The sequence below is a fragment of the Capra hircus genome, chromosome 25, assembly GCF_001704415.2.
Source record: "Capra hircus breed San Clemente chromosome 25, ASM170441v1, whole genome shotgun sequence".
In the NCBI taxonomy this organism is placed as follows: Eukaryota; Metazoa; Chordata; class Mammalia; order Artiodactyla; family Bovidae; genus Capra; species Capra hircus.
In genome coordinates, this window is record NC_030832.1 from 32,425,760 (window position 1) to 32,448,864 (window position 23,105).

General features: G+C 53.1%; 1 protein-coding gene across 1 annotated transcript in view; it reads left to right on the plus strand.

Annotated features, from left to right (window-relative positions):
• Window positions 1–23,105, plus strand: part of GATSL2 (GATS protein like 2) — a 53,088-nt gene that overhangs the window by 16,260 nt on the left and 13,723 nt on the right. Inside the window, exon 2 of the mRNA XM_005698034.3 lies at window positions 21,070–21,140. Coding sequence (XP_005698091.2) covers window positions 21,070–21,140 — 71 coding nt within the window. The remainder of the gene's footprint in view (window positions 1–21,069; window positions 21,141–23,105) is intronic.

Consider the following 23,105-nt stretch of genomic DNA (forward strand, 5'->3'; position numbering starts at 1 on the left):
CAGCAGGCCTGGGCTTTGACCCCCAGCACAGTCTGGCTTCTGACACCACGCCCTTGGCCACTGTGCCCTCCTTCCCACACCTTCTCAGGGTCCCCCTCTGGCACCCCACTCTTACCTGGCTCCCCTGCCTGGACAGTCCAGCCCAGCTCTGCTGCCTCCTTGCCTCTGTTTTGTTTTTTTTTCTTTATTTTTAATTTTTGGATAGATTATAATAAACTCACAATTTATTAAATTCCAAAGATACACAGAAGTACCCAGTAAAAGCTCCCTCCCACCTTTATTCTTCAGCCACCCAGTTCCCACCCCCAGAAGGAGATTGGTGGGATCTTGGTGATATTTTCTATGTCTGTCTGTGTGTATATATACGTGTATGTATATATATGCAAATACGCGTATGCAGTATTTTCCCTCTTTTTTTTTTTTTTTTTTAAACATAAGTTGGTATCAAACCATGCTCACTGTTCCTGTTCTGCATTGTGGATTTTTCAGCTGAAATTCATCTTAGCAATAATTTGCATCCCTCCTTTTAACCATTGGGGCTTCCCTGGTAGTTCATCTGGTAAAGAATCTGCCTGCAGTGCAGGAGACCCCGTTCAATTCCTGGGTCAGGAAGATCCCCTGGAGAAGCAATAGGCCACCCGTTCCAGTATTACTGGGCTTCCCTGGGGGCTCAGACAGGATTAGGAATCCACCTGCAATGTGGGACACCTGGGTTCGATCCCTGGGTTGGGAAGATCTCCTGGAGAAAGGAACGGCTACCCACTCCAGTATCCTGGCCTGGAGAATCCCATGGACAGAGGAGCCTGGTGGGCTACAGTCCATGGGGTCACAAAGAGTCAGACATGACTGAGCGACCTTCACACTTTTAACCATCGCATAGTTTCCCGAGGACCAGGTGGCCGTCATATCTTTAAACTGCCTCTCACTGGTGGACGTTTCTTCCCAATCTTTTTTGTCATCATTTATAATTAATGCTGTAATGCATAACTCGGGGCACAGGCCTTAATTTTGCACGTGTGGAAATATGCTTGCAGTCAGATGCGTAGAAGCAGAGTCTGGGGTCAGAGCACACATGTTGGAAAAGTCTTTGGGTGGTGCTTGCCCAAAACACCACATCCATCCATCTGGGTGTCCCCAGCCTGCTTCCCAGCACCTCACCACCCAGTGTGCATCAGCCTGGCAGGCGAAGGACCGTTGTGTGTCCCCTTCCATCCTGGGGGGTGTGTGATTATGCAGGTACATACAGGCCCTGGGGCATTTGCTTGTCTTCTTGTTTGGGGTCCATCATCACCGTTTTATCTTCTCGCCTAGCCAGTGCACAGGCCCCCAGTGGGCTGAGACAGGTCTTAAGCCTTTCACCTCCAGAGCACCCAGCCTGTTTTCCGGTCATCAGAGTTAAAGCGCTGCTTTTGTTTGCTCTCATAGAGGTGTATCTGCCCATCTGCGTGGCCAGCTCCCGCTCTGGCCCCTCCACGTGCAGGTGAAGGCACCCATCTGCCAGGCCCAGGTAGCCAGACCCACTCTCAGCCATCCCCAGTCCTCAAAGCTAGTCCCCACCTCCAGGGACTGCCCCCTCCCAGATTCCTGAGCTCTCTCACCTCCACCAGTGTTGAATGTCGGAAGCCGTGGGTCCCAGCATGCCAGGCCTTCCCACCTTCCTGCCAGGTTTAGCTGATGGGGAGGCTCCAGGCTCTGGGAGCAGCTGAGTCTGAGTAGCGCCCTCCCCGGGGCTTCATAGCTGTCCCAGAAGTAAAATGCTGCATACCCCAGAAAGATACCTTCTTTCCCCAGGGCGGTGGGGAGGCAGCCACTGACCCCTGTTGCCCTCAGAGGGTTCTCAGGAGCCTCCTTGCTGTTACCAAAGATGCCTTCCCCTGAGTACCCCCACTCCTGTGCGAGTAGAGGATGCTGGTACCACAGAGGCCCGGGTGTACCCCCTTACCAGTCACAGGCAACATATTCTGCCCACTTAGCTCACGGCCCTTGGTGGGGTGTTGACTTTCCAAGCCTCAGTTTCTTCATCTGCGAAATAGGGTGATGGCACTGATTTGGCCAATTTGTCAGAAATGCATTTTTATGTTATGCTCCAGTTGTGTGTGTGTGCTCAGTCATGCCCAGCTCTGCAATTCCATGGACTGTAGCCCGCCAGGGTCCTCTGTCCTTGGAATTTTCTGGGCAAGAATACTGGAGTGGATTGCCGTTTCCTCCTCCAGGGGACCTTCCTGACCCAGGGATGGAACCTGCATCTCTTGTGTCTCCTCCATTGGCAGGTGGATGCTCTAATGACTTTCTCTCTCGTCTTCTAACACCGCAATCTCCCTCACTTTTCTCTGTCTCCGTGGCTTTGGCAAATGGGACATGGCCCCAGGGATATTGGTCCCAGCCAAGTGAGAATTTTAATAAAAGTGAAGTGTTTGGCCCAGAGTCCATGGAAGCCCCTAGGGGCCTGCCCTCCTCACTGTGGGGCAGGACCCCTGGATGGTCATTAAGCTGCTCCGGGAAGCTCAGAGAGGTAATGACAGGTACAAACCCAGCAAAACAAAGCCTGCATCCTCCAGGAGAGGTTGGGGAGTGAGGAGCCGGCAGTGGCTGCCTGTGTTGATTTTCAGCCCCAGCCCGGACTCTGGGAAGCTGGTGTCGTCCTCACCCAGGAGTGCAAGACCACGTGACAGCCCAGGCTTCCTTTGCGGGCATGTCTTGGCCATAAGTGGGGCCCCGGGCCAGGTGCCCGAGCACTTTGGAAGGACCACCCAGTCCAGTTAGTAAACAAAGCCCTGCTTGTTAACAGGAGGGTGAAGAGAGAGGCAAGTAGGTCTTAAGAAAGCCAAGTGTCAGATTTCCCTGGTGGTCCAGTGATTAAGAATCTGCGCTTCCAACTGCAGGGTACACGGGTTCGATCCCTGGTCCGGGAGGATTAAATATGCCACAGGGCAGCTGAGCCTGTGCACTCTAAAGCCGGTGCTCCACACGAGAGAAGCCAGTGCAATGAGAATCACTCCTACCGCAATGAAGAATAGCCCCCACTCGCCACAACTAGGGAGAAACCCCATGCAAAGCAATGAAAACTCAGCGCAGCCAAAAATAAAAAAATTTTTAAAAAAGAGCCAAGTGTCAATGCTAAACATTTTCTCCCCTGAGCTAAGTGAACGCCGAGGGGGCTTTTCCTGGGAAGAGATAGTAGTAAACTCAAGACCCACCTCATGCCAGTCTCTAGTCCTTCACTCTTAAGGACCTCCACGAGGTTCCGGACATTATGGAGCCAGAGATGAAATCCAAGCCTGGGACGGTCCCAGTGCTGGTGGCTTAGGAGGCTTAATTGCAACTCCTAAACCCCATAAGAGAACTTTGCGGGGAGGTAGGGGGCTGGGAGGGGGGAAAATGGGGTATCTGTAGGTCAGACATGTTTTCTTTGGCCCATCTTGGTGTATTTTTTTTTTTTTAAGTATACCAACATTTAAGTATCGAGAGATCACCAAAATCTGGATTTCCAGCTTTTCTGGAAAAATTGGAAGATCTTGCAACCCAGGGCCCGCAGTTTATCGAAGTTGAATGTCAGCTGCCCCTCTTTTGGTAGGAAGGGAGCACCCCCCACCTCCCCACCTGGCAGCCCCAGTCCCTTTCATACCCTGGTACCTCCCACCCTACCCACCCACCCACCCACACACACACGCACACCCCTCCACTGAGACCAGGTACCAGGCCCATTTGCTGTCATGCTATTACTGGCCTGTTTCTTGGGTACAGAAAAATATGTTTGTACTGTTCTTTCCTAAAAGTGCTAGGGAGAAAAAGAATGAGGGAGCCACGTGCTTCTTGGTGCAAGTGAAGAGTGTTCTCGGGTGTGGAGCGTGCAAAGCGTGTCTGAGTCCTGGTTCTCTTCACCCCAAGTATCTTGCGGATCTCTGAGCTGTAACCCCCTGTTCAAGGCATTTCCCGGCTCTTCCTTCACTGAGGTCCTCCGCTCATCCTCTTGCTCCACCCCTTTTGGTGTCTTGTCCCTGGGACCCCTGCAGAAACACAAACCCGTCTATGTCTGATTCCCTGTCTTGGCAGGGGCTCAGCTGATACCACTCAGTTAATAAAGACAGTAGCAATGTCTTCTTGGGGCTCCTGACCATCCTCCCAGGCTCCCAGCTGGAGGGACACAGGGGCTGGGGTCTCATAGGGCTAGGCTCATAGACTTCAGGGTCTATGCATCCCCCTGCATTCCCCGGGGCCCCCCACCCCCTTGGTGGCCCACAGTGAATGGAGCATGACTCCAGCTCCCCCATCTAAGAGAAGATGGGACTTGAGCAGGTACAGAGAGGCAGGTGCAGAGATGGAACAGCGAGACTGCCAGCAAGATGCAGGAACCCTCTCTATATAAGACATACACCCTCAAACATTTCAGAGCCTTCTTTTTTATTGTTACTTTCTTAATAGACCTCAGGTGCACAGAGTGTGATAACTCACCCGCCTTGTCCTGTGACTTATTGATACTAGCTTCCACGTTTCACCTGTTGATTGTTTGAATAAGAATATCCCCTGCACTGCGACCATCACATTGATGGTAACTGCGGTCCACCCACGCTTATCTTTCCCTTGACTTTTACAAGCAGTTTGGCCCTGGATAGACAGCTGGCAAGGGCATTGGGCTGTGTGTTATCTTCTGGGGCTTGCTTTTATCCCACTCAGCGATGTATTACGTCGTGTGGATGACACTGGACATTTCCGCGGCTACAGATGGTTGGACCACAACCCTGTAGGATATTTCTCTTCTGAGAATCGGGGGGTCTTTCTCCTGGGGTCCCCTGTGTCTGCTGCTTGTCCTGCATGGATCTCTTCTTCCCTGAGCCCTTCCCGGGCTCCCTGTCCAAAAGAAGTCCACACAGCTGCTCCCTTTTAAAATCCTTGTTTCACCGCCTTTCCCACAATCAAACTACAGTAATGCTTTCTGTGCTTGTTTTTCCCTGGCTGCACATCAGCGGGGTCCTTCCTCATCTTAGCAGGTGTGACCGCCCTGCCGCAGGACCCACCCCACGGAGAGGGCAGGGCTCAGGTGCCCCCGGCTGGGCTGAGGTCTGCGGAGGAGTTCTTCGGGCAAACTTGGGCTGCTTTTGTGGAATTACGGGAACTTGGGGCAGAGGAAGCCAGCCAGGAAATCTTTTTTTTAATAAGGATGTTTATAGCAGCTTCCTTCATAATAACCCAAAGCTGAAAACAACCGAATGTCATCAACAAGAGAAAGAATAGATGAAAATACAATACAATATAAATATATATAAACATATATACTCAGCAATCAAAGCTGCTACAAATGATAAAAAAACAGATGAATCTCAAAAACAATACACTGAGCCAAAGAAGCCAGACATAAAATAGTATACACCGTGCAGTTTCACGGCTGTGAAGCACATGGACCACTACATGGTCTATGGTGGTGGAAACGAGCACGGGTGGCCTCTGGGTGGTCGTAGGGACCCACAGGCAAGGGACAGAAGGCTTTCTGCAGTGAAGAGAATGTTCAGTATCCTTTTTTTTTTTCTAATTGGGGTATAGTTGATTTACAGTGTTGTTAGTTTCAGATGTATAGCAAAGTGAATCAGATATACGTGTATCCACTGTTTTTTAGATGTTTTCCCCATATATGCCATCACATGGTATTAATTAGAGCCTCTTATGCTATACAGCAGGCTCCTATTATCCATTTTATACATAGTAGTGTGTATATATCAGGGTTTCCCTGGTGGCTCAGATGGTAAAAAATCCGCCTGCAATGCAGGAGGCCCGGGTTTGATCCCTGGGTTAGGAAGATCCCCTGGAGAAGGAAGTGGCTACCCACTCCAGTTTCTTGCCTGGAGAATTCCATGGACAGGGGAGCCTGTCAGGCTATATATACTTCATGAAGTCACAAAAAGTTGGACACGACTAAGCGACTAACACTTAACACTGCATTCAGTATCTTGATTGGGGTGCTGGTTAAAAGGGAGTATACATCTGTGAAAATTCATCTAACCATACACCTAAAGTCTGCACATTTCATTATGGTAAATTATGCCACAGTTCAGAAAAACGTTTGGGGTAAAAAAAATATGTGTATATATATATATATATATAAAACCTATAAAAAATTATGATCAAAACCCAAGTTGATGTCATTAAAAGCATTTCTCAGGTACTTCCCTGGTAGTCCAGTGGTTAAGAATCCACCTTGCAATGCAGGAGACCCAGGCTCAATCCCAAGGAACTAAGATCCCACACGCTGCTGAGCAGCTCAGACGAAGAGCCACAACTGCTGAGCTCCCGCACTGCAACGAAAGACCCTCCGTGATGCAGCAAAGGGCCCAGGTGCCACAGCTAAGCCAAATGATTTTTTTTTTTAAGCATTTTTTGCCTAAATCAGTGAGTGCTGTTCAGTAAGCTGCTGCTCAGCCCTGGCACAGCAAGAGGGGTGTCACCATGGGAACATTGTAGAATCCTTTCTCCTCATCCATCTTCAGGTCACCTCCTCTGCCCCTTCACCCTTGTTCAGAGAACACTTGAGGTCTACCCTGGCACGTGAGCCTCATAGCCACCTCCAGGCAAACCACTGAGCATGTCTACTCAGTTGGGATGCAAAGAAGACTCAGGTTAAACAAGAAGAACGGCACGGCACGAACTTGACCCCTTAGCCTTTATCCCCGACTCCCCACCCTGCCCCAGGACTTCCCTTCTACTTTAGTGAAGTAGCAGCCAAGGTGGGGCGTGCACAGATTTTATAAATGAGGTTCCGTGAATTCCTACAAAATGACCACACCTGGAGACCCAGCTCCCAGGCAGAAACCCCTAGAGAACGTTCCCGGGCTCCCGGAAGTCTTCCCACTACCCACTCCCCTCTCCTGCCCACTCCCCACACGACTTCTGTCACCTCTGCGTGATTCTGCCCATTTCTGAGGCATTGTTGGTTCCCAGGCTGGGACCGTTCCAGGCAAACCAAGAAGCCGTCCCCATCCGTCACCTCCCTGCTGGCATTGCGGTGAGTGGGTATTGTCGGGACCAGCTTAAACCCGCAGCCCTGGGCGCTGACATTCCGGGGAGCAGTGGTACCTCTGATTTAGGGGGCAGTGTCCTCCACGGCATCTTACAGCCGTGCTCAGCCTTGTCTCGGGGAGGCCAGGAGTGCCACCCCCACAGCTGCCTGGTGGGGCCTGCAGAGCAGAGGCTCGGTAAGTGGACAGTGCCTGCGGGTGGACATCCGCCCAGGGTGTCCCCCCAGAACGTGGTGGCGGATGTGCTGTGCTCAAGCCCCTGGCTAGGCAGCTTGCCGGGAGCCTCTCCTGGCCCGGAAGGTCCAAGCATCTGGCAAGGGAGGCTGGCCTCCTGCCTCTTTGGCTTTCCATTCAGCTGGACATCCTCTGCAGGCCCCCTCAGTATTTTTTAGGGCTCACCAGGTGAGTTCAATGTGCAGCCAAGGTTGAGAACCCATGCTTTAAGCCAGTGGTCCCCAACCTGTTTGGCACCAGGGACCAGTTTTGTGGAAGAGAGTTTTTCCACGGACCAGGGCTGGGGAGGGGTGTGTGCGCTAAGTCCCTGCAGTTGTGTCCGACTCTTTGCAACCCCGTGGACTGTAACCCTCCAGGCTCCTCTGGCCATGGGGGTTCTCCAGGCAAGCATACTGGAGAGGGTGGCCATGCCCTTCTCCAGGGGACCTTCTCAGCCCAGGGATCGAACCCGTGTCTCTTCCATCCCCTGCACTGGCAGGCGGGGTCTCTACCACTAGCGCCACCGGGAACAGGTAGGGGTGGGTGGTGGTTTCAGGATGATTCAAGTCCATGACATTTATCGTGTACCTTATTTCTCTTATTGTTACATCAGCTCCACCTCAGGTCATCAAGCTTTAGATCCATCCCGGAGTTTGGGGACCCCTGCTTTAAGCAAACAGCTGAGGTTTATGTAATATATTTGCCCATAAGCCCTGTTCCCACTGTGGGAAGAGGTGGTAGTCCTCCTGGCTCCTTTCCTGCCATTTTCCCAGCTGGAATAAATCTCCCTGGGTCCCTGGAGGGTAGAATTAAGACTAGTTGGGTGTCAGTTATTAAAGAGGCCCCACGGATAGAGCTTTCTAGAAATAAGCTCTCCCGGCCACATGAAGGAGTGAGCTCCCCCTCCCCAGGGGTAAGCAAGCAGCGGCGGGGTCTCCGGGATTCCGTTACCCGGAGGCAGCACATGGTGGTCCCCCCGCCTGCGTCTGTGCTTCCCCGTGCTCTGCCTTCGTGTCTGGGTGATTCCAGGAAGATCCCCCCTTTCTCCCGCCTGTTGTGGTTTTAATGGGAATCTGTGGTAAGCGATTCTACCAAACTAAACCAACCCTTGCAAATCTCCTCCCTCTGCTAATTTATCTGGTTCATAAATCTGAAGTCTCAGGGTGGGTCTGCTGAACAAGTTTACCTGGAAGTGGCCCTCCCCCTCCTGGCTTAAGGTCCGCGAGGCTCTGACTGGCTGGGGCTCCTTGCCCAGGATGCCCCAGAGAGGCCCCCGTGAGGGCCTCACTCTGCTGGGCTAGGAATCTGAGAGTAAACAGATCGGGTGTCAGCCGACTGCCCATAACAGGCGGCCACAGCCATTGAAAGGAGAATGTTCTCTGAGATGACTCAGCCTTCAGCCCCAGGCTCGGGCAGTCCCCCGTCCTTGACTCTGTCCTGGTGGTCAGCTGTTGGCCACGCCCAGAGGGGAACAGCAGGGGTGTTTGGTTGCTTGGTTTTGGCCATGCCTTGCAGCTTGTAGGATCTTACTTCCCTGACCAAGGATTGAACTCGGTCCCTCGGCAATGAAAGCCCAGAGTCCTAACCAGTGGACCACCAGGGAACTCCCAGCAGTGGGTTTTTAGAGTCAAGCGAATGGTACTAGATTCTGTTTCATCCCACTGGGATGAGGGCACAGGAGGTGGTCTCAGTTGTCTGCCAGGTTGCTGTCCTCAGTTTTCTCATCTGTGAAATGGGCACCAGCACTTCCTCTCTGAGCAGTTGGATGTGAAAGATGAGTCTGAGACCAGTCCAGCCGGCATCAGAGGATAAGTGGGTGTCTGACGCTTGGGGAGAAAGCCTGGGTCTCAGTGACTGGGACACTGCGAGGGAGAGAATTGCAGGAAGGGGATAATGTGAGAAGAGCATTGGGGAGGCTTGAAAGAAAGGACGCTGCAGGAAGCGAAAGGAGGGTCGACGTCGGAAGGCCCTGTGGTCAATACCCGGGTCTAGGCTGAGGCCCCTTGGGCAGCCGTGTAGGGTTTTGACAAAAGGCCCAAGGACACGAGGGCATGAGGGAGGAAGCCGTCATCTTTGGCTGATAGAGGTCACAGGTGAGCAGGATCCATTGAAGGACTGAGGCTGGCCAGCAGCGAGGGCTGGAGGTAGTGGAGGGAAGAAGGTTGATGGGCACAAGGGAGCCTTTTTTTAGGATGGAGGAAACTTGAGCTTGTTTGTCACTAAGACTAGGAGGAAGCCAAGTATGAGACAAGATTCCTGAGAGAGAGGCGCTGGTGGGAACAGGGACTTAAAAGATTGCCCCGGTGGCACCATTTTTCCAAGGTCAGAGAGGGGATGAGATGAATGGAAAGGCAGAGGGGTTTGGGAAGGAGGCCTTCGCCTCCTTAGGACCTTGGAGGGGGACACTGGGGTGCAGAGCGTGGGCACAGGGAGGCACAGGAGAGGGACAGTTGAGCTGTTCCCCCGAGGGGTGGAGGGGTGAGAGCCAGGACCCGGGGGATCTCCGAGCTGGAGGTCACTGCCGAGGAAGATGGTGCTGATCAGGGGCCATCTAAGGATCAGCCAAGCGGGCCACCCAGGACACCCTGTCCCCGAGGCAGCAACAGGCGGTTCAGAATTGGAGTGGCCACAGGAGATGAGAGAGGCGCAGAGTGACCTGGGAGTGGGGGCATCACGGAGTTGCCAGGCAACAGGCTGGCAACTCCATCCAGGCGGTACCTCAGTGTGGTTCCAAAGTCTTGTAATGGCAAACCCTCTAGGGACCACTGGTTCCCCAGGAAGGTGTCAGCGGCTTGGTGGGGCAGGGCAGGGGGAGAAGGACCGCTAGTTGCTATAGGGTTGAGTCTTTTGATTACTGTTTTCAGTCTGCTGACCGAACGCTGTCCACATCCTTGAAGGGTGTGTGTCTGCGTGTGTTCTTAGCTGCAGCATGAAGAACAGGGGTGGGGGTTGTTGAACAAGCTTCCCGTTAAGTCAGGAGAAAGCCAGGGAGTCACTATCAGAGAGGACACAGGCTCAGGGGCTTCCCAAAGGGGAAATCAGGAGGAGGGAGAAATACATTAGGAGTTTGGGATTAACATATACACATTGCTATATATAAAATAGATAATCAGCAAGGAACTGCTGTATCGTAGAGTGGTGTGTGTGTGCTCAGCCGTGTCCAGTTCTTTGCAGCCCCATAAACTGTAGCCTGCCAGGCTCCTCTGTCCATGTGATTTCCCAGTCAAGGATACTAGAGTGGGTTGCCATTTCCTTCTCCAGGGGATCTTCCCAACCCAGGAATTGAACCAAGGTCTCCTGCACTGCAGACGGATTCTTTACCAACTGAGCTATCAGGGAATCCGCCCAAGCCCAAGGAACCTGTTCTTTATTCCCTGGCTTCCTTTACATGGAGTTATATTGTAACTCCGTGGAGTCTTAAACGTGTTGGGTTTTGTCATTTTTTTCATTGTAGCTGCTTTTCACTCTGTAAAGAGAATACCGTGCTGTATATAACAGTTAGGCACTTATTTTTCCATCTCCGATTATACTGCGGAGACGCATGCATAGTTTCGCAAGTCCCTGCAGAGTGTTCGTTGTGACTGCTGGGTAGTATTCTGTCATCCCTCTCCTCCTCTCCTGGTGATGGGCATCTGGGTTGCAGCCAGGTGTTTGTTACCAAGGACGGGCTGTTATCAGTTCTCTCATCCCTGTCTCTGGTTACCAATGTTTAAGAGGGTGGATGACTCCCAGGGGAAGAGCTGAGTCATAGGGAATATGCCAGAGGCCACACTTGTCCCCTGGCTGCCCACCCCCTCCCCCCAGCCCCCCCCCCCCCCGTCCTAGAGACCGCACAGCACAGTGGTCCCAAGGCCATAACTGCCTTAACCTAACGGAGCATCAGTTTTCCCACCTGTGAAATGGAAATCATTAATGACACTACACATACATTCAGTTAGCAGATAACACACAGATGACACGCAGACCCTGCGTGGAGTCCTGTGGGAGGCATGGGGAACTTGGATGAGAAAAACTCAGTCATCTCCCGAGGAGCAGGTATCTGACCAGCAGAGATAGCCCGTGAAGGAAGTCATCTCGGCACCGCAATGGATACGATCATCGCTGGGAGGTGATGGGCAGGTGGGGGTGACAGTCCACTGGGGCATGGCGCGGGGCGGGGATGCAATGGCCTGCCTGGGAGACCTGGGTTGGGTTCGTTAGCCGTTGCTCGAGACTTGACTGTCCTGCTTGGCTGTGAGAAATGGAGAGACCAGAAGTTAGGCAGAGACCCAGAGCCCACTGCAAGGCTGAGCACTACCCAGATGGGAACACTGCCTTTGATGTCCACTCAAGTCTCCAGGCCAGCTCACAGCATCACGAGACTGTGCATGCTTATGTGGGGTCTTGAGCACTTTCCATGTGTGTTTCGTAACCTCCTTAAATCCTAAACAGTCCAGCAGAAGAGATAGCCTCAAACCTCTTTCACAGAGAAGGAACTTGGGAAGATTCGAGGACCAATCAGTTGTCCCAGCCTCATCTTGGAGAGGTGGCAAAAGCCAGTTTGTCCACTTGGGTTTTTTCCATCTCAGTCCCTTCCAAGGCAGAAAGGGAACCACTAGTCAGCGCCTCGTGTGTGCCTTGCACTTGGAAATTGCTTGCAAAGCAAGAGGCCAGCCTTCCACAGACAGGGTTCCTGCCCTGGGGCCTGACCCTTCTGACACTGCCCGGTGCCCCAGGCCGCAGGGATGGCCATAGGAGGAGCCATGTGGAAGCTCCCTGTGGATTGTGCTTGAGCCCTTGGGGCAGGGCTAGGGAGCTGCAGGTCTCCATGGAGGAAAGGACCAAAGCTGTGGGTCCAGGCGGGATTTAGAGGTGTGTACGTTCTGTCAGTTCAGGGCAGCCCTACCTGCCAGCTGACCCGTCCCCTGGTGCTTCTGCCGAGAACGTGCCATGGAAGACGATGGTTTCCTGCCTTGGCCTCAGTCTTTCTCACCAACCTCACCAGCTCCCAGTTGTTGCATATGACTTCCTGGCTCCTGGACGGAGCCACACCCACCAGCGCCAGCCAGGTCCCTTGAAGACCACAGGTGCCTCCTCACTGGCCTCTCAGCCCCACCTGGTCCTTACAGGGGCCCCAGGCATCCTCGTCCTTCCCGCATTATCTCCCACGTCTTAGCCTGCCGTTCGCCCTCCCCCACCAGCAGCCACTCCTGGGCAGGGACCCACCTCAGGGCTTTGGGACAGCCACGTGCTCGCCCTTCCAGTTTCTACAGAACTAATGGGGGACCCTCCCTGCTCACTCTCTTTTTCTTTAAGGATTTATTTATTTGGCTGCATCAGGTCTTTGTTTGCGGCATGTGGGATCTTTCATCACGGTGGGTGAACTTCTCTCTAGGTGTGGCACTGTAGCTTAGCTGCATGTGGGATTGGAGTTCCCCAACCAGGGATCAAACCCAAGTCCCCTTCCTTGGAAGGTGGATTCTTAACCACTCGACCACCAGGGAAGTCCCCCTTTTTTTTTAAATGGTGAACAAATGTACTTAACAGAAAGTATTATCAGTTTAATTTTTTGTAATATTTCTTATTAAATACATTTGTCCACCGTCTAAAAAAGAGAGCAAGAGAAGGTCCCCATGAGTCCTGTAGAAGCTTTTCAGTGTATCCTGTATATCTCAGTGGCATTAAATCCTTACATTCCATTGTTCCACAGCCTTTACCACCATCCACCTCCAGAACTTTGCATTGTCTCAAAAGTGAAATTCTGCACCCATTTAATGATTGCTCCCCATTCCCTTACCCCCGCCCCAGCCCCTGGCAACCACTCCCCACTCTGCTTTAAACTGCAAATTCCTTTTTTTATTGGCTCTGAGGCACACACCACTGTCTGACTCACCATTTATCCAGCCCCCATGGAAATTCTAATTGTCCAATTATTTAAGGTGTGTCTCCAGCTCACGAAGCAGTGCCTTTATGCATTAAAGGCACTTAACCGTTTGTTGAAAGACTGAGTGATCTAGCCACTGCATTCGGCTCTCAGGGGCTTTATCCAGACCTTACTTTATCCCTCCTCCCTACCCAGCGCCTTTCTGCGGTTCTGTCTCTGCACATCACCCTAGAATTTGTGAGCACTGATAGCCACGCTGTCTGATTCTCCTGGCCACCCAAGACTGAAGCAGATTTTTTTTTCAGTCTTAACAGAAAAAGGACATTCTTTAGGACTGCCCTTCAAACCACAGTACTGACACAGTGCTTGAAACGGCAGCTTCTAGTTGTTAACAAAACGACTAATTTAGTTTTTTCTAACTAAAACTTCAATTAGCAGCTTCTAGTTGTTAATGACAGTAGAAATGAATTGTAAATAACACAAAAGACCTATCAAAGACCCAGAAGCAGAAGAAAAAGTCATGGCTGGGTAACAGAAGAAAGTCTGACCCACACTCTCCTCCCTGATGTCCTTAGGGAAGAAGGGCCCGGGAAGGCGAGAGACCAGCCCAGTGAGCACCCCAAAAGCGCGTCTGTACCTCACTGTAGTTCAAGTTCAAGGCTCCCGTGTTCCACTGCAAGAATGCATCGGCAGGGCTGGTGGAGGCAGTGGGATGGCCCCCAGAAGTGGGTCAGAGCCTGGCCCCTCCGTCTGCTCACTGTGATGTGCTACAGAGAAAGATGTAGTTTGACCTCCCTCATTCCATCCTGAACAGGCTACCCTTCGTGGGAAACAGGCATGGGTGTCTGGGTGCTGAAATTCAAAATGAGTGTTCAGAGGCCCTACTTGAGCCAAGGAATTATGGGTACCCGGGACATGCTGAAAGCCTGTTCCCAGTCCGGTTTGCAGGGCCTGTCTGGTGCTCATGTCGTAGCCCAGCTGTTGTTCAGTCACCAAGTCGTGTCTGACTCTTTGCGACCCCATGGGCTGAAGCACACCGGGCCTCCCTGTTCCTCATGTCGTAGCCCAGCTGTTGTTCAGTCACCAAGTCGTGTCTGACTCTTTGCGACCCCATGGGCTGAAGCACACCGGGCCTCCCTGTTCCTCACTGTCTCCCGGAGTTCACCCAAGTTCATGTCCATCAAATCGGTGATGCCATCCAACCATCTCATCCTCTGTCGTCCCCTTGTCCTCCTGCCTTCAATCTTTCCCAGCATCAGGGTCTTTTTTAGTGAGTCAGCTGTTCACACCAGGTAGCCAAAGTACTGGAGAAGGCAGTGGCACACCACTCCATGGGGTCGCCAAGAGTCGGATGCAACTGACTTCACTTTCACTTTTCACTTTCATGCATTGAAGCAGGAAATGGCAATCCACTCCAGTGTTCTTGCCTGGAGAATCCCAGGGACAGGGGAGCCTAGTGGGCTGCCGCCTATGGGGTCGCACAGAGCTGGACACTGACGTGACTTAGCAGCAGCAGCAGCAGCCAAAGTACAGGAGCTTCAGCTTTAGCACAGAGGAGGGAATGGCAAACCACTCCAGTGTTCTTCCCGTGAGAACCCCATGAACTGTATAAAAAGACAAAAAGCCCAGCTGACCAAGCTCTAATTGCAAAGGGCTAGATTTATTCTGTGGCCTGGCGACCTCAGCAAGGTCTGTCTGGGAAGAGCACGTGGTGACCCTGCAGAAAACAGGCCCCGGTCCCAGGAGGGTCTGGCCCACGAAGCCGGCTCCCGCCTCCCAGAGACCAAGACTTCTGCACAGGATTCCATGGAAAGGCGACTTCTGCTGAGCCCTGACTATGTCAGGGGGTCTTTGTGATGTCTGGGAAACAAGGAGGGGAGGGCAGGACCACCACCCAGCCCTCAGGTGAAGGCGAGAAGCTCCCACCCAATGGTGATGTGTGAGACCACCTCCCTGGCTCCCCTGATCTGGACAGTCCATGTGCTCAGACATGCTGAATGTCTGAAGATTCTAGAGGTCCCAGCATGGTGTGTCAGGTAGCTGGGACCAGGGAGTGGGTTTGGCTCCAGCAGATCCACTAGGAATTGCAGGCTGAGTTGGTTTCTCCCATCATAGACCATCATCCCTTTGCTGGCTACCTGATGGGTGCCGGACTACTGGGAAGGTGAATGGAAACTTCAGCCAAAGCTTGTTGCTTGGGGTCAGCATATAAGGACCAGGTGTCTCAAGTAATCCAGAGACTCGGCACTCCCCAGAACCTTGGAGGTGGTTTAATCCATCCTCCCCATCAATGTAGCATCATCTCTGAAGCCCACCAGCCTGGGGCTCAGCCCCTCAGAAAGGTAGCATCTCACTCCCTCCTGGTCTCTGTAGCCCATTTGGCTTTGCTCATGCTCAGTTGCTCAGTCATGTCTGACTCTTTGTGACCCAACGGACTATAGTCCGCCAGGCTCCTCTATCCATGGGGATTTCCCAGGCAAGAATACTGGAGTGAGTTGCCGTTTCCTCCTCCAGGGGGGATCTTCCGAACCTAGAGGTCGAACCCTCATCCCTCCTGCACTGCAGGTGCATTCTTTACCACTGAGCCACTGAAGAAGCCCTCATTTGGCTCTAGAGCTCTTCTAACTGCCATCGCAAGCTGGCCTCCCCATGGTCCCCCGCCGCAGCTGCCTCTGTTCTCCGAGAAGGAAAAATGGCCAACATATTGAGTGCTTACCATGGTCGTGCTGGGTATACACTCATTTATTCTTAAGCAGCAACCCTAGTAAGTGGGCACTGTCATCATCCTCACTGTACACGTGACAAAACTGAGGCACAGAGAGGTTAAGTAACTTGCCAGAGGTCACACAGCCATAGACAGCAGCACTGTTCCCTTCCCCGGTCCAGAGCAGCCACAGAGATTTAAAGATGGCAGCTGGACTCTTCCTCCAGGCGGGAAGGGGGTGCAGTCTAAGGTCCCCTCGTTTCTCCTGGGCGCGCTCTACCAGGCCTGTGAGTCTCTGAACAGACATAGACTTTCTCGTGTGGCCTCCAGTACTACCAAGCACCCGTGCTTTGTTCACAGAGCCCGAGGATGTGTTGGCATCTCCTGGACAGGGGACTTGCATTACAATTCTTGGAGTGTGTCCTGAACCACAGTGAACCAGAAGTGTCTGTTGTTCCCAGTCTCCCTCCTACATTGCCCAGGACTCTACCTGACCCCTCCTTGCCAGTCGACCATCACACACAGTTGCACAGGTCGTGCACTGCCCAACCCTGAGGGTGCTCTTCACACGGACTGTGCGATGAGTGAGCCCTCCCCCCAGAGGTGTGATGTTGCCACCTGCCCAGCTGCCTGGGCAACAGATCTGTCTTGGGTTCTGATCAGAGCTGGATGGGATTTTTACCTGCCCTTGAAAAGCTTTTCCCAGACAGATTTGATGGTCCTGGGATCGTCTCTCCACGCCTTGTCACCAGGCCCTTTGAGATCCACCTTGCTGTGGAGCTGGCAGGGTTCCACGGGGCCTGTGCCCTTCTTGCCCAAGCTGGAGCTACAGGAAACCTAGTCTGCCTTGAACATGTCCTTCACTGGACACGTACAGAGGAATGAGGCAGCCCAGGGTTCACCACCCCCCCGGCACCAGACTGGGACTGGAACTCGGACCTCTTGACTCCGGGACCTTGGTCCTTTTCCCGCTCTCCCAGGCGGCTCTCTCTAACCCTGTTATTTCATCCTGTTCCTTAGCACCATGAGGGCATCTAGAGGGCAAATGCGTCCCTTCCTCCTCGGATTTCCTAACAGCACTCAGCAGCAGCCTGGGTAATTGCTGGGTCTTGTTCCTCTCTCCGGCTCCTTAGACAAAGCACAGAGACGCCACAAACACCGAGGCCCGGCATCTGGGGAATGGGCTTAGCCACAGCTCGTTAGAGAGCATGGAGCTGGGACTGGAGACTCGAGTGTCTCCCAGAGGCGGGGTGAGTCAAAGCAGTGGCACACAAGGACAGGCAGGGGTTGCTCTGATCGGGGCTTCTCTGACTTTGGGGGCAGGTATGTGGCCACAGTTCACTCTTCTGCTCATCAGACTTTGAGTATCAACACTCTGTCCAGCCCATGTCAGGTACAAGATACATGTACAGAGAACCCATCGTCCTTCCCTTTGAGAGCTTATATCATCCACTGGGGGAAACAAGTGTTACCTGGACTAGACTGTGGAAGGCACTCAGGACCATCATGTGCAGTTGTACAGGTTGTGCACTGCCCAACTCTTACAGGCATCCTTCACACACACTCTGAGATGAATGAACTGTCCCCTAAAGGTGTGATGCACCAGCAAGCCTAGCTGTCCACGATGGCTTTAACATCCAGGGAGGACCCCTCCTATGATGGGAAGTGAGACAGAGGAGGTGGCCGGTGCCAGTTAGAAAAGATTTCACCCCAAAGAAGGTGCTTAAACTGAGTCTTGAAGTATGAGCAGCACGTGTCCAGCCAAAGAACAGGGAAGGGGGTGCCGGGCAGTGGAAAGAATATTTGTCAGCCTTTGGATGCATGAGATGAAACAGGCAAGAGTTCTGGAGAGGCTTCTAGGCACGCATTCATGTGGAGGAGAGTGATGGAGAAAGGCAAAAACAGATCTCAGAGCGACTGAGGGGGGTAGAGATGGGGTGAGCTCAGAGACGTGTAGGATGTGTGGGGAGGGTGGCGGGAATATGAGACTAGGTCCTCCTGAGTTTGACCAGAGGAGTAGCTGTAGGTCCCTCTGGCCAACTCGCCCTCCCAGAGGCCTGCCCATGCCAAGGTGCACATTCCGAGATGGATGTCTACCAGCTGGCCCTCAGCCGCGGGTCCCGTCAACAGCATAGTCATACCCCCATTTATACAGAGGCCGATGTTGCCTTCTGCCGGTGTTTACGCCCTCGGGGTCATTTATACGGTCTATTTCTGGAGCATCCCTCACCGCCAAGAGGGCACCAGGAGCAAGCACCACATCCCTCTGCCTTCCCAGGGCTCTCGGATGGCCGAGTTGCCCGCCCCCCGGACCCAGGGTGTGCGTACTTGTGGCATTCTGGTGATGGCTGGGGAGAGGGGGTCCCCAGGAAGGAACTAGGCCAGACCAGCGATTGCCACTCACTAAGGTGCTAATGTGCTGCTGTCCCCCAGCAATTACAGATTTTGCTTGTCCAGGCAATAGTTGCAAATTGGATGTGGGACAGGCAGGGGCAAGAGATGTAATTTGAAAACCAAAGACCTGGAGGGAAATTGAACAGTGTGTGCTGCTGGGTGAGCTGAATGTCAAGGAGGGGGAAGGGTGCCACTCATTTATGACTCTGGCACCAGCACTTTTCTCAACTCCGGGTTCATGGCCGTATAATCTAGATATACGGTAAAAGTCACTCTTCTTAGGGTATAGGTCTTTCCGTTTTGAAAAACGTGTACAATCTCGTCGCCACCACAACGATCGCGAATCCAAACACCAGACTTCCTTTGTGGTCCAATGGTTAAGAATCCACCAGGGGTCATGAGTTCGATCCCTGGTCCAGAAAGATTTCACATGCCTCAGAGCAACTCAGTCCACAAGCCACAGCTACTGAAGCCTGTGTGCCTAGACCTCACGCTCCACAGCAAGAGGAGCCACGGTGATGAGAAGCCCGCGCAGCACAGCTAGAGAGTAGCCCCTGCTTGCTGCAACTAGAGAAAGCCTTTGCCCAGCAAAGAAGACCCAGCACAGCCATAAATAATTTTTTAAAAAAGAAACCAAACACCTCCTTCACCCCAGAAAGTTCCTGGTGACTCAGACATCAACCCCAACCCAGCCCCAGGCAACCAGGGATCTGTTCTGGTCTCCATCCTTACAGTTTTGCCTCTTCCAGAATGTCACACAGAAGTAAGTCAGAGAAGCAGAAACATTGTATGACATCCCTTATATGTGGGATCTAAAGGACATGATACAAAACAGGAGGAGACTCACAGACTTAGAAAACAAATTTATGGTTGCTGGGAGTGGGGGGAGTGGTGGGATAGTTAGGGACTTTGGGACGGTATACACTGCTATAGTTAAAATGGATAGCCTACAAGGTCCTCCTGTAGAGCAGGGAACTCTGCCCGGTGTTATGTGGCAGCCTGGGTGGGAGGTGAGTTTGGGGGACAATGGCTGCATGTATATGTATGGCTGAGTCCCTCTGCTGTCCACCTGAAACTATCGAAACGTTGTTAATCGGCTGTACTCCAATACAAGATCAAAAGTTTCATTTAAAGAGAAAGGCAAGTCAGAATCTCACATAAATGGAAGCACAGAGTACGCTCGCCTGTGGAGCGTGGCTTTACCGCAGCCCAGCGCTCTTGAGCTGCGTCCACATTACTGCAGGAGTCGCTCGCTCACTCCTCGTCGTTGCTGACTCGTATTCCCTGGCATGGACGTGCCACAGTTTACCCAGCTCTCCGGCTGCAAGGAGGATGTTTGGAATGCTTGCAGTTCAGGGTGGTTACAGATAAAGGCTGTAAACATTTTGCATACAGGTGTTTGTGTGGCCATGTTTTCATTTCTCTTGAGTCCATACCCAGGAGTGGGATTGCCTGTGGTCATGTATGTTTCACTGTGTAAGAAACTGACAAACCGTTTTCCCTAACAGCTGTACCACTTTGCATTCCTACCAGTTCCGGGGGATCTCATGCCTTGTGAAAAACTTAAAGAGAAAAGGGGAGGGAGGTGGGAGGGGGCATTCAGGATCGGGGGACACATGTGCCCCGTGGCTGCTTCATGTCGGTGTATGGCAAAAGCCACCACAGTATTGTAATTATCCTCCAGTTAAATTAATTTTTTAAAACATAAAGGGAAAGAGGGCGCTGCGGGGGTTCTGGTGACAAGGCTTCAGTGTTGGAGGGCGGCTGCCAGGAGAGAGGAAACCAGGAGGAGAGAGGTTTGTGTAACCTTCTGGCCACCCCATCCCATGACACTTCAGGATTCCTTTCCCATTTTAATCTTCTTAGAAGTGCCGTTCGGACCCTTGCCAGGGTTACTCATTGGACCTCTTTGTGTCACGACTTCCCATGATGGATGAGTTTTACACGTTGGGCGCAGAGCCCGAGCTGAGCTGAGCCTCACTCTTGGGATCAGTGACACTGGAAAAATAAAGGACCGTGGGCAGTTTCCCACACACCACTGCCTGAGCGTGCCGTCTCCCTGTCGCTGCGCCTGGGGTGTTCTGGGGGCCACTAGCTGGATGGGGAGCAGGGAGAGAGGTTGTGAGAGGAGGTAACCCTCCCCCTCACCCAGTGACAGCCTCAAAGCCCAGCCCAAGGGCAGCCTGGACACGGAACCCAGCCTGTCTGCCAGGTGCCCAGAGTGTGCTCAGGGCTGAGACCAGCAGGGACGAGATACAGAAGGACAGGGTGATTGCCGGACCCTCCCTGGCCTTGGGAAATTGATGGTCCCACTTGGGATAGGGGATGAGTAACTTACACCCCAGGCTAAGCAGTGTTACCAGAGGCGGTTCAGGGATCCATGCCCCAAAATGGCACACACGGCCACACCCCTCTCTTGTACAAGGAAGAAGGGTCCCCTAAAGGCGGGGCTTTTGGTGGGGTAATATGACTTAGGCCCTGAATGACAGTGGGGGCTCTTGGTGAGGAGAGGGGCCGGGACCATGGGCAGGGGACACAGCCCAGCGACAGAGGCCTAGAGGTCAGAATGTAGGGGTTTGGGTAGGCCGGGAAAGACAGTTCATGTGCATGGTTCCCGCCAGAGCTGCCTAGAGGTGACCCTGGAGGCTGGCCAGCTCGGGGGTTCCCACAGACTGGGTGTGGCGGAGGAAATGATCCGTCATCTCTAGGCCTCTCTGAGACCCCCTGAGTCAGAGCTGGGGCACTGGCGGGAGAAAGAATCAGTACCCCCCAACCCTGCTCCAGCAGCCTGGGTCAGAGCGCTGGGTACACCGGGTCACGGGTGGGCGGCTGCCACAGGGTCTGCTGGGAGTTAACAATATCCTGTGTCTGTCTGTCCGTCCACCCAGGTGCAAGTTCTTCAGTCTGACCGAGACCCCGGAGGATTACACCATCATTGTCGATGAGGAGGGCTTCCTTGGTATGAGCTTCTCCCTGGGGGCTTGGCTGGACCGTGGCTTTCAAACCTCCTCAGTCCTTGTTCCCATAGGAACAAGCCGTAGTCACCATCCTTCTGTGATTTTCCATTATCTTTCTTTCCTGGTGACACGGACGGGAAAGGATCCACCTGCAATGCAGGAGACCTGGATTTGATCCCTGGGCCGGGAAGATCTCCTGGAAAAGGGAATGGCTACCCACTCCAGTATTTTTGCCTGGACATTTCCACGGACAGAGGAGCCTGGCAGGCTATAGCCCATGGGAGCGGCAAAGAGTCGGACACGACTGAGCCAGTAACAACTTTTCTTCCGTCTTTTATACAGTGCCTCAGGGTATCACCAAAGTTCCGACCCTATCTTTCTTCCATCTTTTAAACTGAGATATAATTTGCGTACCATGGAGTTCATCTTTTTTTTTTTTTTTTTTTTTTTTTGCCTCACCATTCAGCATGTGGGATCTTAGTTCCCCAATGAGGGATAGAACATGTGCCACCTGCCCTGGGGACGTGGAGTCTTAACCACTGGCCCACCAGGGAAGTCCCGTGGAAAACCTGCTTTTTAAACAGATTGTGGCCTTCTGTCATAGATGAACTGTGGGTTCATCTGCTGGGCTCCAGCATGGACTTTTAGGTGGTTCCTGGGTCTTTGTTTTAAGTCCGTTTGAGTTGAACGCTCAGACCCATGACTGTTCCTTTGTCCCACAAGTAACTCCTTTACAGTGAAATCGCATGTTAAACTCTTGATATTGATACATTTTCCCCAACTCCTGTTGAAACAGAAAGACTCTGGCGCTTGGTGAGCCCTCAGACACCAGGCCCTTAGCTAAGCATCTGATGGGGTTTATCTCACAGAATCCTCCAGGCGTCTTCTGGAGCCCATCCTAATTTCAGCAGCCCACGTTTGAAAGCTTAAGAAATTGAGACATGGTGGTTTTGTCCAGAGTCACGCAGCCAGGATGAAACCCTGCCCACCTGACCCCAGGCCTCTTGACCCTGATGCTGCGGGGTGGAAAAGGCCTGGCCTGCCTGTGCGGAGGGCATGGCCGCGTAGTGCAGGGACCCGCACGCCCCGCTGTCAGGAGCGGGGGGTTCCCAGCGACAGAGCTGCCCACCTGGGGTCTGGGAGGTGGCAGGTGCCTCAGCAATCCACCAGGGACCGTCCTCAGCTCTGAGAGGCTGTTTTTAGGGCCTTGGGTGATGGGTAGTGACAGAAATAATAGCCCCTTTCAGTCTTGAGATGGTCCACCTTTCCTCTAGGGAAGGGCAGGCCTGAGGCTGGGGCAGCCAAAACTCCACCTGCCAGGCAAAGGCCTTACAGGGCCAGTGGGACCACGCTGTCAGAACTGGGGCCCTGGAATGTCAGCTGCCTGAACCCCGCCCTGCTTGACAGTCCTGAAGCTCAGCCCTGCGAGAGGGGTTTTCTCAACACCCCGCCATAGGCTGGTGGCAAGGCGAGACTGGAAGCCGTGCCACGAGGCCAGAATGAGGTGCCCCCGTCTTTACACCATGATCTCCTGCCCATCAGCCTCCCTCTCTGGGCCTCAGTTTCGTAGTCTGTGAAATGGGAGAGGGGCTGACTCCTGAGCCGGGTCTCTAAGCAAATGGACAGCATTCTGCCCTGAGGATTCAGAGAGGCAGACGATGTAAAGGGATGGCACTGGCTCCCCTGGGGCCCTTTGCCCCGTCCTGGGAAGTCGAGTGTAGGAGCGCATGAAATGATGTCAGAGGGTACTCTGCACCCCGGGTCTGGTAGTGAGATGGAGCCTGACCACAGAGACCAAGCTGGGGGGACGGGGCAGGGAACAGCGAAGGTAGAGGAGTGGGAAGAGGGGCCTGGGCCGAGTAGAGAGAGGTGGGGACAGCCGCCCTCTCCCTCCCCAGCCCTTCACTTGGAGCCTCCGTGTGCCCCCTGCGCTGAGAATGGCAGAAAACAAAGGCCACTGAGGCCGC